The sequence below is a fragment of the Cynoglossus semilaevis genome, chromosome 19 (assembly GCF_000523025.1).
Source record: "Cynoglossus semilaevis isolate Cse_v1.0 chromosome 19, Cse_v1.0, whole genome shotgun sequence".
Taxonomy (NCBI): domain Eukaryota; kingdom Metazoa; phylum Chordata; class Actinopteri; order Pleuronectiformes; family Cynoglossidae; genus Cynoglossus; species Cynoglossus semilaevis.
Window position 1 is genome coordinate 16300205 of NC_024325.1, and position 12500 is coordinate 16312704.

Below are 12500 nucleotides of genomic sequence, written 5' to 3' on the forward strand. Positions count from 1 at the left end.
GACATTTATTTTACAGACAAAGGGAAATGGTTCCACTCCTGCTGTTTCACTTTCTTTGCTTCTTTCATCTCCAGGTTTGTTGAGCAAAGACAATGACGTTTGACTTGACACACACACACACACACACACACACGTACTGCTGTGCACAGACTGTATCCTGGTCCAAAGTCAAACACACACTGTTGGTCCATGGAGTACTGGAACCCAGGCAGAGGAGGCTGAGGAGGCCAGTCATGGTGGAAGGGGTCGTCACGGAGACAGTCGTAAGAACTGATGATGAAGGTCAAGCCAGTGAGAAAAAGAACTGTTGATGGTACCACAGAGACAGTACCGTGAAGTACTCACTCCAGGTACTGGTGCAGTTCCCTCCAGCTGCATCTGGACCAGTGGTACCGATGGAATGTGGCCTGGACCCGAGGAGACATAATGCTTCCTAGAGACACATCGTCTTCACAGCTGTTGGCTTCACCATCGTGCTGCATCCCCAACCTGAGAGACGGAGACAGGTGAGGACAGACAGGTGAGGACAGACAGGTGAAGACAGACAGGTGAGGACAGACAGGTAAGGACAAAGAGACAGGTGAGGACAGACAGGTGAGGACAAACAGACAGGTGAGGACAGACAGATGGAGGACAGACCCCTTCGCCTTCACCCAAAGCAGCCCCAACTAAAAAAAGATACTTGAACTGCGATTATAAATATAAAATATAAAAATAATAAATTTGGTGAGGGTGAGGTTTGGTGAGGGTTGGTGTGGGTGAGGGTTGGTGAGGTTTGGTGAGGGTTGGTGTGGGTGAGGGTTGGTGAGGGTGAGGCTGGGTGAGGGTGAGGGTGAGGGTGGGGGTGGGGTTTGCTGAGGGTGAGGGTTGGTGAGGTTTGGTGAGGGGGCGGGTGAGGCTTGCTGAGGGGGGGGGTGGGTGAGGGTGAGGTTTGGGGAGGGTGAGGGTGGGGGTGGGGTTTGCTGAGGGTGAGGTTTGGTGAGGTTTGGTGAGGTTTGCTGAGGGTGAGGGTGGCTGAGGGGGAGGTTTGCTGAGGGTGAGGTTTGCTGAGGGTGAGGGTTGGTGAGGTTTGGTGAGGTTTGCTGAGGGGGAGGTTTGCTGAGGGTGAGGTTTGGGGAGGGTGAGGGTGAGGGTGGGGGTGGGGTTTGCTGAGGGTGAGGTTCGGTGAGGGTGAGGGTTGCTGAGGGGGAGGCTTGCTGAGGGTGAGGTTTGGTGAGGTTTGGTGAGGTTTGGGGAGGGTGAGGGTGAGGGTGGGGGTGGGGTTTGCTGAGGGTGAGGGTGGCTGAGGGGGAGGTTTGCTGAGGGGGAGGTTTGCTGAGGGGGAGGTTTGCTGAGGGTGAGGTTCGGTGAGGGTGAGGTTTGCTGAGGGTGAGGGTGGCTGAGGGGGAGGTTTGCTGAGGGGGAGGTTTGCTGAGGGGGAGGTTTGCTGAGGGGGAGGTTTGCTGAGGGGGAGGTTTGCTGAGGGTGAGGTTTGGTGAGGGTGAGGTTTGCTGAGGGTGAGGTTTAAAGAGTGTTTTTGTGCCTCACACGTGTCCTGTCTCATGTGCTGCTACAAAAGCTGAAGAAAATCCGTCCTCCAGGACCAGGACACAGCTGCGGTGAAGTTGACACATGCCAGTGACCGGAGCATATCCTGTGGACACATAAGGGTCAGGTGACCGTCTCCTGGATCAAGCCTGTCCTGGACCTTCTAGACTCAGGCAGACCAGGCTCCACAGTGGGATCAGGGTTAGCGTTAGCACCGGTACCTTGCATGCCGGATGGTCCGAACTCCTGCCTGGTCAGGTAGATGGTGTGGTCGTGCTGCTCGGCGTGACTCTGCTCCCTCTGCTGGAGGTACGACCAACCACAGACCTTCTCTAGACTCTTCTGAGGATCTCCAGCTGAGATCAGCTCCAGGGACTGAACAAAAACACAAGTGGGTCAGACGGTCAGACAGCGTTGCGGTGGTTCTTGGGTGGTCTGGATGACCGTGTCGGAGCACCGACCTTTGATGCTGACAGCATGATGATCCGAACCAAAACCGTGTTGATGTTGGCACCCAGGGAATGATCCTGGTAGATCTCATTGACCTGGGACACAGACAACAACCAGGTTCACCTTTGACCCCAGACCAGGAGTCAGCACATTAACAACAACGCTCAGTGTGTTTGATAGGAAGGCAGTTCAAGGGTCACCTACGATGTTCATGAAGGTGAGGAGAAATTTCTGAATGTGTTCTCGGCCGTGAAACAAGAGAACTGAATAATCCACCGCCAACAGAACCTGCACCAGAGTAGAGTATGACCATCACCATCATCATCACCATCATCATCATCATATTTGTTATCACCTCAATGTTGAAGAGCTCCGCCTCCTGGATGTATCTGCGCCTGCGTCCTGAGTTCCGTCTCAGATTCTCCTGGTTCAGAGACTCGGACAGAGGAGCTGTAGAGTCAGGTTGATTTTGAATAATGAGCTTGACCTGTGACCTCAGCTGACCTGTACCTTTGAGACCCCCAGATGTTCAAGCATTGCCTTAAATAATGAAAATCCAACTCCAAACCTGGAGAATAGTAACACAAATGATCACATGACCAGGGAGTGGGTGGAGCCTCAGTGGCTTCACTCAGGGAGGTGGTTCATGTGGAGGACTGAACTATCTGTCAACTTTGAGACCATGCCCCCAAAACCTCCAAGAATCTGACACCCGACACCGCCACGTCGCAGCTGGAGTGTGTATGAGTGTGTGTGTGTGTGTGTGTGTGTGTGTGGGACGTTCTTATGGAACCAACTCATTGTTTTGACTCCGATTTTTTCCGTTTTGCAAAAACCACTTGAGCAGATCGCACGACAAACTCTGCTCTTTGGAAAATGATTTTCTTAGCTCAGTGCACACACACACACACACACACACACACACACAAAATCAGGGATGTGATTGTATTAATTAGGTTTTCAATAAGGATTAGGATTAGGGCCAGGATTAGGAGTAAACTCTAGGTGACACAGGACAATTCAGTCAGGTGTGTGTGGGGGGGGGTCCTACCTGAGAGGAAGTCATTCACTGTTTGATTGCCGGCTGTTTTTGTCCTTACAGCAGAGGCACGATACACCACATGAGGGCGCCCTGCTGTTTCTTGGTCGTCTCCCTCCTCGTCTCCTCCTCCCTCCGTCCTCCGTCTTCTTAACGGTTGGATGAAAAACTCATCATCAGGTGTTTGAATAATTCCAGCCTGAATCCCAGAAAAAGCAGGAGTGATGTCATCATCCAGAGTCCAGACCTGGTCGACCCCCCCCCGCCCCCCCACTCCCACACCCCCTGACCTCTTTCTGTGATATTTACTGAGTCTCGACTGTTCTATTGGTCATTCCAGTGTGTGTGTGTGTGTGTGTGTGTGTGTGTGTGTGTGTGTTTACCAGTCCATCACAGGTGCTGACTGCCACACTCGTCTCCTCCATGTTGGCCACATCTCCGATGTATAAACAGTCACTGCCTCTGATTGGTTCAGAGTGCAGTTGTCCTGACTCCTCCCATTCCATGCTAGCAGTCGGAGCCACCAGACGAGAGTTTGGACGCAGCTGTAGGCGGAGCTTCTGACCAAACACTGTGATGTTGTAGTAAAGCTGCATCTGGCCTTCTATTTGCCCCCTCCAGGTTCCACTTCTCTGATTGGATGGTGGCATGTGTTGTGTCTGGCGTTTTTGTCTGACGTTGTTAATGGGTGTGCCCCATTTCCTGCGATGCTGCAGGTGAGAGAGGTGCATCATGGGGAGGACACGTCCCTCAGAGTCTGTTCTGATTGGTTGAACAATGTCAAAGTCTGTGAGGAGCTGATGAAGAGAACCTGAACACACACACACACACACAGAGTGATGTCATCATATCAGTTAGTGAAAACAGTCTGATTGACAGTTGATGGTCCAATAGGAGCCTGTCTTTCTGACTGTTCAGTTGTACTCACCTGCATCATCACTGATGTAAACTGAGTGAAAACAGTTGATCTGGAACAGAAAGAGAAGAATCGGTACCAGTCCATGTTGATGGTCCTCCATCCTGAGACACAGTCAGAACAGTCAGAGCTGCAGAGACACAGTGACTCAGAGACAAAGACTCCTTCTCCTCTGATCTCCTCCTACTGTCTCTCTCTCTCTCTCCCTCTCTCTCTCACACACACACGCCCAAGGTTATATCCACTAGGTGGAGCTGTTGTAAACAGCATTAATATCAGTTCAGTTCTGCCATGCGGCCACAGCAGAGGGCTCATACAACACATCTCATAGTTTAACACAGGTTTCAGCTGACTCTCACACGCCCCCTGCTGGTTACCTGCAGACTGTTAACTTTCACCTCAGTGAAGACATCGGAGACACTTCCTGCTCCGCTCTCAGACTGTATGTTATTTGTTGTCAACAATGACACGTTGACCGGACGGAACTGAAACAGTGGACAGATGTTTACGTTCATTCAGCGGGAGCTAACGAGGCTAAAGTAAAACACCGCAGCGGTGTTGTTTAGGAACACAGTCCCACGGAAGGAGAAGAGCACATGACAAAACATTGTCGTGACCGTCTGAAAGAACCGAGTATCGAACGGAGCATCATCACGTTACAAACACTGGTAAAGTTAAGAGCGGAGCCACTTCCGCTGTCGTAACGGTCTAGGTTTCAGCTTTACTTCCGTTTCATCACGCAGTTTAAACAGCGACGACTGTTGAGATTGTACTGTTGATTAGTTTGGACTGTAACTCTTATGTTTGGTCTGAAGTCTGTCTTTGAAATCATTTTGTGTACGAACATCAATCGACAAGAAGCTGACAACAAAACAAACAATCGATAAAATAAACAAAACAGAGTCAACGAGTGGATGGATGGATGGATGAGTGAATGATGGATGGATGGATGAGGGAGTGCAGAGACTAACAACATCAAAGGTTTTTTTTCTGGTACAAAAAGACACACTAACATCCATTACTGCAAACAAAAGTATTTATTCAACTTAAAAAATATTTTTATTTTTATGAATCTGATCCTTGTGAATGATATTTGTGAATTTTTGTTAAAGTTCAGTTAAAACAACATCACAGCAACTTTGAGCCAATCACGTCCACACACACACACAAAAAAAACATCAAAAATGTTCTCTTCTGTTATTGCATTAAATCCAATAAATAAAAACTGTCTGTGGATGAAGTGGTGACTGTGACGGTGTGGACAAGACTGTGGTTGATATTATTTACAGATAAACAACAAAACAACACTGGGGGGGAGGGGGTAAGAGAGGGGGAGAGAGAGAGATGATGATGATGATGTGAAAAGTCTAAAGAAGAAGTTGACCAAGGATCAAAAAAAGAACAAAGTGAATTTAACACGTTATTATAAAAACACTCAAATAGCAGAGGGAAAAGGCAGAAGATCTCCCTCTATGGGTGATGGTGGTGAACTGCAGGACAGGAACCAGTCAGTTCGTCAGTGAACCGCAGTCCAAAAGTTTAAAAATCGTTTTCTCTGAAAAATACTAATGTGTCCATGTTTTTTTGTGTAAAAACAGCTGACTGTCCTCATGTCCCATGATGCTCTTCTCACAGAGGGCTCCCCTGCTGGACAATTTAAGGACTACAATATGTTTTCTCACTGACAGACAGACTGGAGACATTGGACAGTTTTTCTTGACCCCATCATCAGCAGGTGAAGCCTCCCCCTCCTCCAATCAGATCTCACATCTGATCCACTGGACCAGGACCAGGACCAGGACCAGGACCAGGACCAGGACCAGGACCAGGACCAGGACCAGGACCAGGACCAGGACCAGGACCAGGACCAGGACCAGGACCAGGACCAGGACCAGGACCAGGACCAGGACCAGCTTCTGGTTGTGGTTGTTTTCTGTTCTACAGACAGATGTTGTTGCTGATCTGGCAGGTGGAGCCAGTCCCAGCCTGAGACAGGAAGAGACGTCCGTTTGGACAGACACAAACCTCGTAGACCGTCTGCCTGCTTCCAGAGGACACGGACGAGGACGAGGCTTTTCCTTCAGGAAGACGCATGAGACGGATCCGACGAGCGTCCAGGGAAATCTGACAGGGACGGAGCAGAGGTGAGACGCTGACAACGTCTGTCAAGAGTCAGAGGTTTGAAAACCATGATGAGGTTCTGACTGGGCTGTGAGCACCCCCTGCTGTCAGAACATATACTTGCACTTCTACTGTATCTGTACTGAACCGTTCCATTCAGGTCTCGGATCGTAAATGTTGACAAACAATGATTTTTTTACAACGACCGGATGAAAAGACAGAAAATTAAAGATGTTCATGCTTAAAGACTTTTTAAGGTGGCTTGTCCAACGACACCTTAAAGAATCTTTAAGGTGGTCTTTAAGGTGGTAGGAATATTTTGTGAATACTACAGCCTGTTTCTAATTCTTCTTTTTGGTTTAAATGTTTGAATATGTGTTTGACCTTCATTTGAAGATGTGTGTGTGTGTTTGTGGCTCTCACCTCTCCGTCCTTGGACTCCAGCCTCAGCTCGTTCCTGCAGATGGCCTGGATGTCTCCAGCCTCAGCCAGGATCTGGACGCCCTTAGGAGCCTCCATCAGCAGAGAGCGAGTCGGAGACTCCAGCCTGGAAACACAGGAAGTGGAAATGTGTGAGTGACAATGACGAGGATGATGAGGATGATGAAGATGGTGGAGTTGACTGCTGTCTCCACTCTCAGGGCGGAGTTTCTTATTTGGGACTTTATTGTTGTAAGATTTACACAAACAGGCCACCGGAGGCAGCAGTGAATCTCTGCTGTTCTTCTTTCACGGTGAAGTTAAACAATAAAAGATTTGAACCAGCAGAGGTGGAACTGGAACCACCGCCGGTTCTAAAATCGTTCATTTTCTCCATGAGGTTTGGTGTGATTTGTGACCCACACGGTCCACGGACAGAACCGATGGATCCTGAGCTGGAGGACATCAGTGTCAGCGTTCACCTCAGTCTGGAGTCACCCAAACTCACCTCAGCTCCTTGAAAGGCTCAGCCCTCACATGTGGCGTCTCCACTGATTTGGTGAAAACAGCTCCTTCAGCTCCTGGAACCAAACAAACAAACAAATTATTTCCTCTTTTCCAACTCCTATTCCGTTTATTTCATTCCCTTCTCCGTCCCTCTTCCTTTATCACAGTTTCTTGCCTTTATTTCCTCCCAGGAGTGAGTTTGTCTCTCCACCCTCCCTCATTCCTCCCCCCGTCTTCAGTGTAAAGTGAGGACAGCGGCGCTAACACAACACTAGCACTCTATTCATATTGTGAAATGTTTGAGACCCAGTTATTACATGTTTTCCAAGAAAGCAGAAAGCAGGGGGCGCCACAGAAAATAACAATTTCACTTTGTTGAAAGTATTAGAGATACAATACTTAGAGAATGTGTTCACATCTAATCTGAACATGAGAACAAGGAACCGATGTTTGCAAATCACTAACTCTTCTGGTGATTTTAGTTCAGACCAAAGTCCATGGAGAAAATCAGAGATTTTAGTTCAGACCAAAGTCCATGGAGAAAATCAGAGATTTTAGTTCAGACCAAAGTCCATGGAGAAAATCAGAGATTTTAGTTCAGACCAAAGTCCATGGAGAAAATCAGAGATTTTAGTTCAGACCAAAGTCCATGGAGAAAATCAGAGATTTTAGTTCAGACCAAAGTCCATGGAGAAAATCAGAGATTTTAGTTCAGACCAAAGTCCATGGAGAAAATCAGAGATTTTAGTTCAGACCAAAGTCCATGGAGAAAATCAGAGATTTTAGTTCAGACCAAAGTCCATGGAGAAAATCAGAGATTTTAGTTCAGACCAAAGTCCATGGAGAAAATCAGAGATTTTAGTTCAGACCAAAGTCCATGGAGAAAATCAGAGATTTTAGTTCAGACCAAAGTCCATGGAGAAAATCAGAGATTTTAGTTCAGACCAAAGTCCATGGAGAAAATCGGAGATTTTAGCTCAGACCAAAGTCCAGAGCCATAAAATGAAAATCAGTGATAACCTAACCAGTTAGCCATGGTGTTCATGACAGACCTCCAGTTCCTGCTGTTTTTTCAATCCTTCTCCCGGACCTGCGGCGGAGTTCCACTTCATTTACTGCAGACCCCCCCCCCCCACCCACACACACTCAATTAGTTCCTGTTATTATGGTAATGAGAGAGCCATATGGTACACAAAAATACACAAAATCCTCCCTAACAGGACGACTCCTGCGTGTCTTGTTTCAGCCGATGTTTGACCCATGCATTAATCAGTGTCTTGGCCGCTGATATGAATGGAAGCGAAAACAGCGCTTCACTATCTTCCTGTTCAAACTCCACACAAAGTCTCTGGATTTAATTTTCCAAACATCTGCTGCACATTAAAGAAGAAACAGGATTATTTCTGCACAACAAACTCAGCTGAGATCAGATCTGTCCTCAGCTGCTGTTTCTGTAGCTGTGAGCCCAGAACCAAACAGCAGCCACAGTCACAGCGGGTCCTGGAGACCAGCAGACTCATGTGAAGCAGATCCTCAGACCTCAGTAACAGGATCCTGACTGAGGTTCAAGTCCAGGTTTACTGTTTGAATCCACTGTTGGTTCCCGGGTCTCAGATCTGTTCCAATTCTCCGTGAATCCACTGGCTGATCTTCAGAGAGTGCAGCTGCAACAGGAGGAGGACAGGGGGCGCTCCTGTCACTGTGTTTAATCAGACTGAAAGCGATCGTTGGATTCCTGTCAACTGACTGCGTTAACGACATGATGAAGAGTCCATTAAAGAACCAGCAATGGCTGTGTTTGAGAGAGTGCACGTGAGAGAGTGCACGTGGCTGTTACAGCTCCACTGGCCTGTACCAATAAAAACACACAGCTGGAAACAATGTTGATCAAATGTCACTGGTCCAAGAGGAGGAGAACAGACCAGACCAGAACAGAACAGAACAGAACAGACCAGAACAGAACAGAACAGAACTGAACTGAACTGAACAGAACAGAACAGAACAGACCAGTTCAGAACAGAACTGAACAGAAAAGAAGAGAACAGAACAGAACAGAACTGAACTGAACAGAACTGAACTGAACAGAACAGTTCAGAACAGAACTGAACAGAAAAGAAGAGAACAGAACAGAACAGAACAGAACAGTTCAGAACAGAACAGAACAGAACTGAACAGACCAGTTCAGAACAGAACTGAACAGACCAGACCAGACCAGATCAGAACAGAACTGAACAGAACAGAAGAGAACAGAACAGAACAGTTCAGAACAGAACAGAACAGAACTGAACTGAACAGAACAGTTCAGAACAGAACTGAACAGAACAGACCAGTTCAGAACAGAACTGAACAGACCAGACCAGACCAGTTCAGAACAGAACTGAACAGACCAGACCAGACCAGTTCAGAACAGAACTGAACAGAACTGAACAGAACAGAAGAGAAGAGAACAGAACTGAACAGAACAGTTCAGAACAGAACTGAACAGAAAAGAAGAGAACAGAACAGAACAGAACAGTTCAGAACAGAACAGAACAGAACTGAACTGAACTGAACAGAACAGAACAGAACTGAACTGAACTGAACAGAACAGAACAGAACTGAACTGAACTGAACAGAACAGAACAGAACTGAACTGAACAGAACAGTTCAGAACAGAACTGAACAGAACAGACCAGTTCAGAACAGAACTGAACAGACCAGACCAGACCAGTTCAGAACAGAACTGAACAGAACAGAAGAGAACAGAACAGAACAGAACAGAACAGAACAGAACAGACCAGTTCAGAACAGAACTGAAGAGAACAGAACAGAGCAGTTCAGAACAGAACTGAACAGAAAAGAAGAGAACAGAACAGAACAGAACAGAACTGAACAGAACAGAAGAGAACAGAACAGAACAGTTCAGAACTGAACAGACCAGTTCAGAACAGAACTGAACAGAACTGAACAGAACAGAAGAGAACAGAACAGAACAGAACAGAACAGAACAGTTCAGAACAGAACTGAAGAGAACAGAACAGAACAGAACAGAAGAGACCAGTTCAGAACAGAACAGGACAGAACGTGACCTGGAGACACAGAACGTCAACAGACCTGAAGAGGAACTCTCCTCAGGTCCCTGTACTGATGTAGAGTCTGTCAGAGTTACACCTACCAACCACCAGGGGTCACCTCTCTGTTGATTTGTCTGTAACTTAACCTTAAGTTAAACTAGTTAGTTACAGACTAAAATGCTAACAAACATTAGCAACAACAAAGTGTTCCACGCATGTCCCAATCAATTACTAGGTATAATCATTGTAATGATCCTCAGGGGGCGCCACAGCACTGTCCACAAAGTGAAAAGGACAGTTTAGGGGAAAGGGTGAATAATACTCTTCTGTAGAAGAACATAATAAACATAAAAAAAGTTTAATAAACATATTTAATTATTTCACATCAACAATACCGCCTTAACAGAACCAAAATATTAAAAATACCGCCTTAACAGAACCAAAATATCAACAATACCACCTTAACAGAACAAAAATATCAAACAATACCACCTTAACAGAACAAATATATCAAACAATACTAATTTAAATGAACCAACAATACCACTTTAAAAGAACTAAAATATCACCTATACCACCATAAACAGCGCCACCTTAAGGGAACAGACATCAGAAATATTACCTTGCTGTGGTCTGACCATTTCCCCCGGCAGCAGACGACGGACTGTGAAACCACACGTTTGTCTTTTGTTTTTCCAGTGACTCCGTGTCATCTGGGCCGCCGTCACGGACCCACGTTACAAAGACGTTTATTTTAATTAAAGAAATGAAAAAGTGACTGGAGCCTGACGAGGTCTGACACTTTATCCACACTGATCACGTAAACGTTCAAAGTCCTCCCTGGTTTCCTGCTGTCGCTCGCAGCTGATTATGGAGCAGAAAGTCATCAGGACTTTGATGAGGTTTGGGAATTGAGCAGCAGCAGAGACACGTTTGACTGCGGTTCGTCGTTCATTACTGCACCAAAAACACCGCAGGAGAAACGGTGTCTTCACTTCAACGGAAACTCTCTTCATTCCATTCAGACTTAAACCATGTACATCACCAAACTGAAACCTCAAAGACCACCTTAACTGAACAACAAAAATATCAGAAAATACCACCTTAAGAGCCAAGCCAAATACATCAAAAGCCTTTGTCCTATAAGATTTGCAAAGAGCAGAGATGAATTTGAGAAGTTTCTTCAGAAGACTCTTTTGAAGAGGAGCATCAGAAGTTCTGAGTCTGAGTCCTGGAGAGAAACCTCTGACTGAAGAAGAAGAAGAAAAAGAAGAAGAAGAAGAAGAAGAAAAAGAAGAGCTTCAGGCGGAAGAACAACAGGAAGTGGCTGTGAGTGCGAGGAGCAGAAACGTTAGAGAAGGAAAAGTTTGAACAAACAAAACAACAAAAAAAAAAAACCAGTCTGGTGAGAAAAGTGGAAGCTGCGGTGGGAACAGGTCTGCAGGAGGCGCTGTCAGAAGGTCCACTAAGTAACAAGGACCACAGCGTGTCCTTCAACCAGATGAAACAACAGTAGCTAGGGGCGCCACCTGCTGACAATGTCCTCCCAGTGACACACATAGAAAGAGAAAATCAGAGATTTTAGTTCAGACCAAAGTCCGTAGAGTTCAAGTCCTCTGACAGAGGTCTGGTGCAGAGCCCACTCCCTGTGGAGGCAGTGGAGTGGGCTGCCACAGGGAGGCAGAGTGTGGACCCACTGCCTCCACAGGGAGGCAGTGGGTTCACACACATTTAACAAATCAGGTTGTTAAATGTGTGTTAGCCTCTCGAGCCGTTGGTTAATATTTGATGATGGTTTTTTTAACAGGGAGCGTTCCATTACACAAAGAGCCTTAAAGACTTATGAGTCTGGCCCTGCTCTGTCCATCTGCTGTCTGAAAATGTGCCACCTTTCAGAGGGATCATCCTGGTCCTCAGCTACATCTCTGAAGGTCCAGATGCTGCCGTTGCTGTCTAGTTTATCCAGAAATAATTTTAGCTTGAGAACAACAGAATTGTCTATATAAAGTATATCTATATAGATAAACTGTACATAGATATTAGGGATGTCCGATATCATCATATTTAGTAGGAACATCTGTAAGAATCGTTATCACTTTTTCCTCCGATAATGAAAATCCGATATCGCAACGCCAAGGTTTCACCAAATGACACCCTAAAAATAGTTCAATGCCCCGGCAACAGACCAATCAGACGCCTCCGTCTATGAAGAACGTTTAATGAAACCCAACTGCAGTCACTGGTTCTAAACTCTCCTGAAGCTCCTCCCCCTCCCCCATACCAGTGACTATTTATGTTCCACAGTACTCCAAGCTCTTTGATGACATCATCACCATCTGAAAGATCGAAGGTTAAAGGTCTTCACTCACCCATGACCCTCAGTCGGTCGGCTCCCACCACCACTTCCTGTTCATCAGCAGAAAACAGAAGTTTCCCAGATGTGGATTTGACTTCAAACAGTTTTCCT

General features: G+C 46.5%; 2 protein-coding genes across 4 annotated transcripts in view; both read right to left on the reverse strand.

The window, feature by feature from the left end:
• Positions 1-4852, reverse strand: part of LOC103395597 (A disintegrin and metalloproteinase with thrombospondin motifs 2-like) — a 12297-nt gene extending 7445 nt beyond the window's left edge. Inside the window, exons 1-10 of the mRNA XM_008333353.3 lie at positions 3945-4852; positions 3400-3827; positions 3029-3215; positions 2333-2427; positions 2182-2265; positions 1989-2072; positions 1749-1902; positions 1528-1633; positions 346-489; positions 138-270 (exon numbers count right to left, since the gene is read on the reverse strand). Of these exons, the coding sequence (XP_008331575.1) occupies positions 138-270; positions 346-489; positions 1528-1633; positions 1749-1902; positions 1989-2072; positions 2182-2265; positions 2333-2427; positions 3029-3215; positions 3400-3827; positions 3945-4035 (1506 nt within the window). The 5' untranslated portion in view covers positions 4036-4852. The remainder of the gene's footprint in view (positions 1-137; positions 271-345; positions 490-1527; positions 1634-1748; positions 1903-1988; positions 2073-2181; positions 2266-2332; positions 2428-3028; positions 3216-3399; positions 3828-3944) is intronic.
• Positions 4853-4950: 98 nt separating this feature from the next.
• sgcd (sarcoglycan, delta (dystrophin-associated glycoprotein)) overlaps positions 4951-12500 on the reverse strand; it is a 25921-nt gene continuing 18371 nt past the window's right edge. Inside the window, exons 5-9 of one of the 3 annotated variants that reach the window (XM_008333355.3) lie at positions 12403-12500; positions 6982-7054; positions 6477-6600; positions 5853-6056; positions 4951-5762 (exon numbers count right to left, since the gene is read on the reverse strand). The exon at positions 12403-12500 is cut by the window's right edge and continues 22 nt beyond it. In XM_008333355.3, the coding sequence (XP_008331577.1) occupies positions 5871-6056; positions 6477-6600; positions 6982-7054; positions 12403-12500 (481 nt within the window). In that variant the 3' untranslated portion in view covers positions 4951-5762; positions 5853-5870. The other 2 variants (XM_025065461.1, XM_008333356.3) reach the window with 2 other exon arrangements.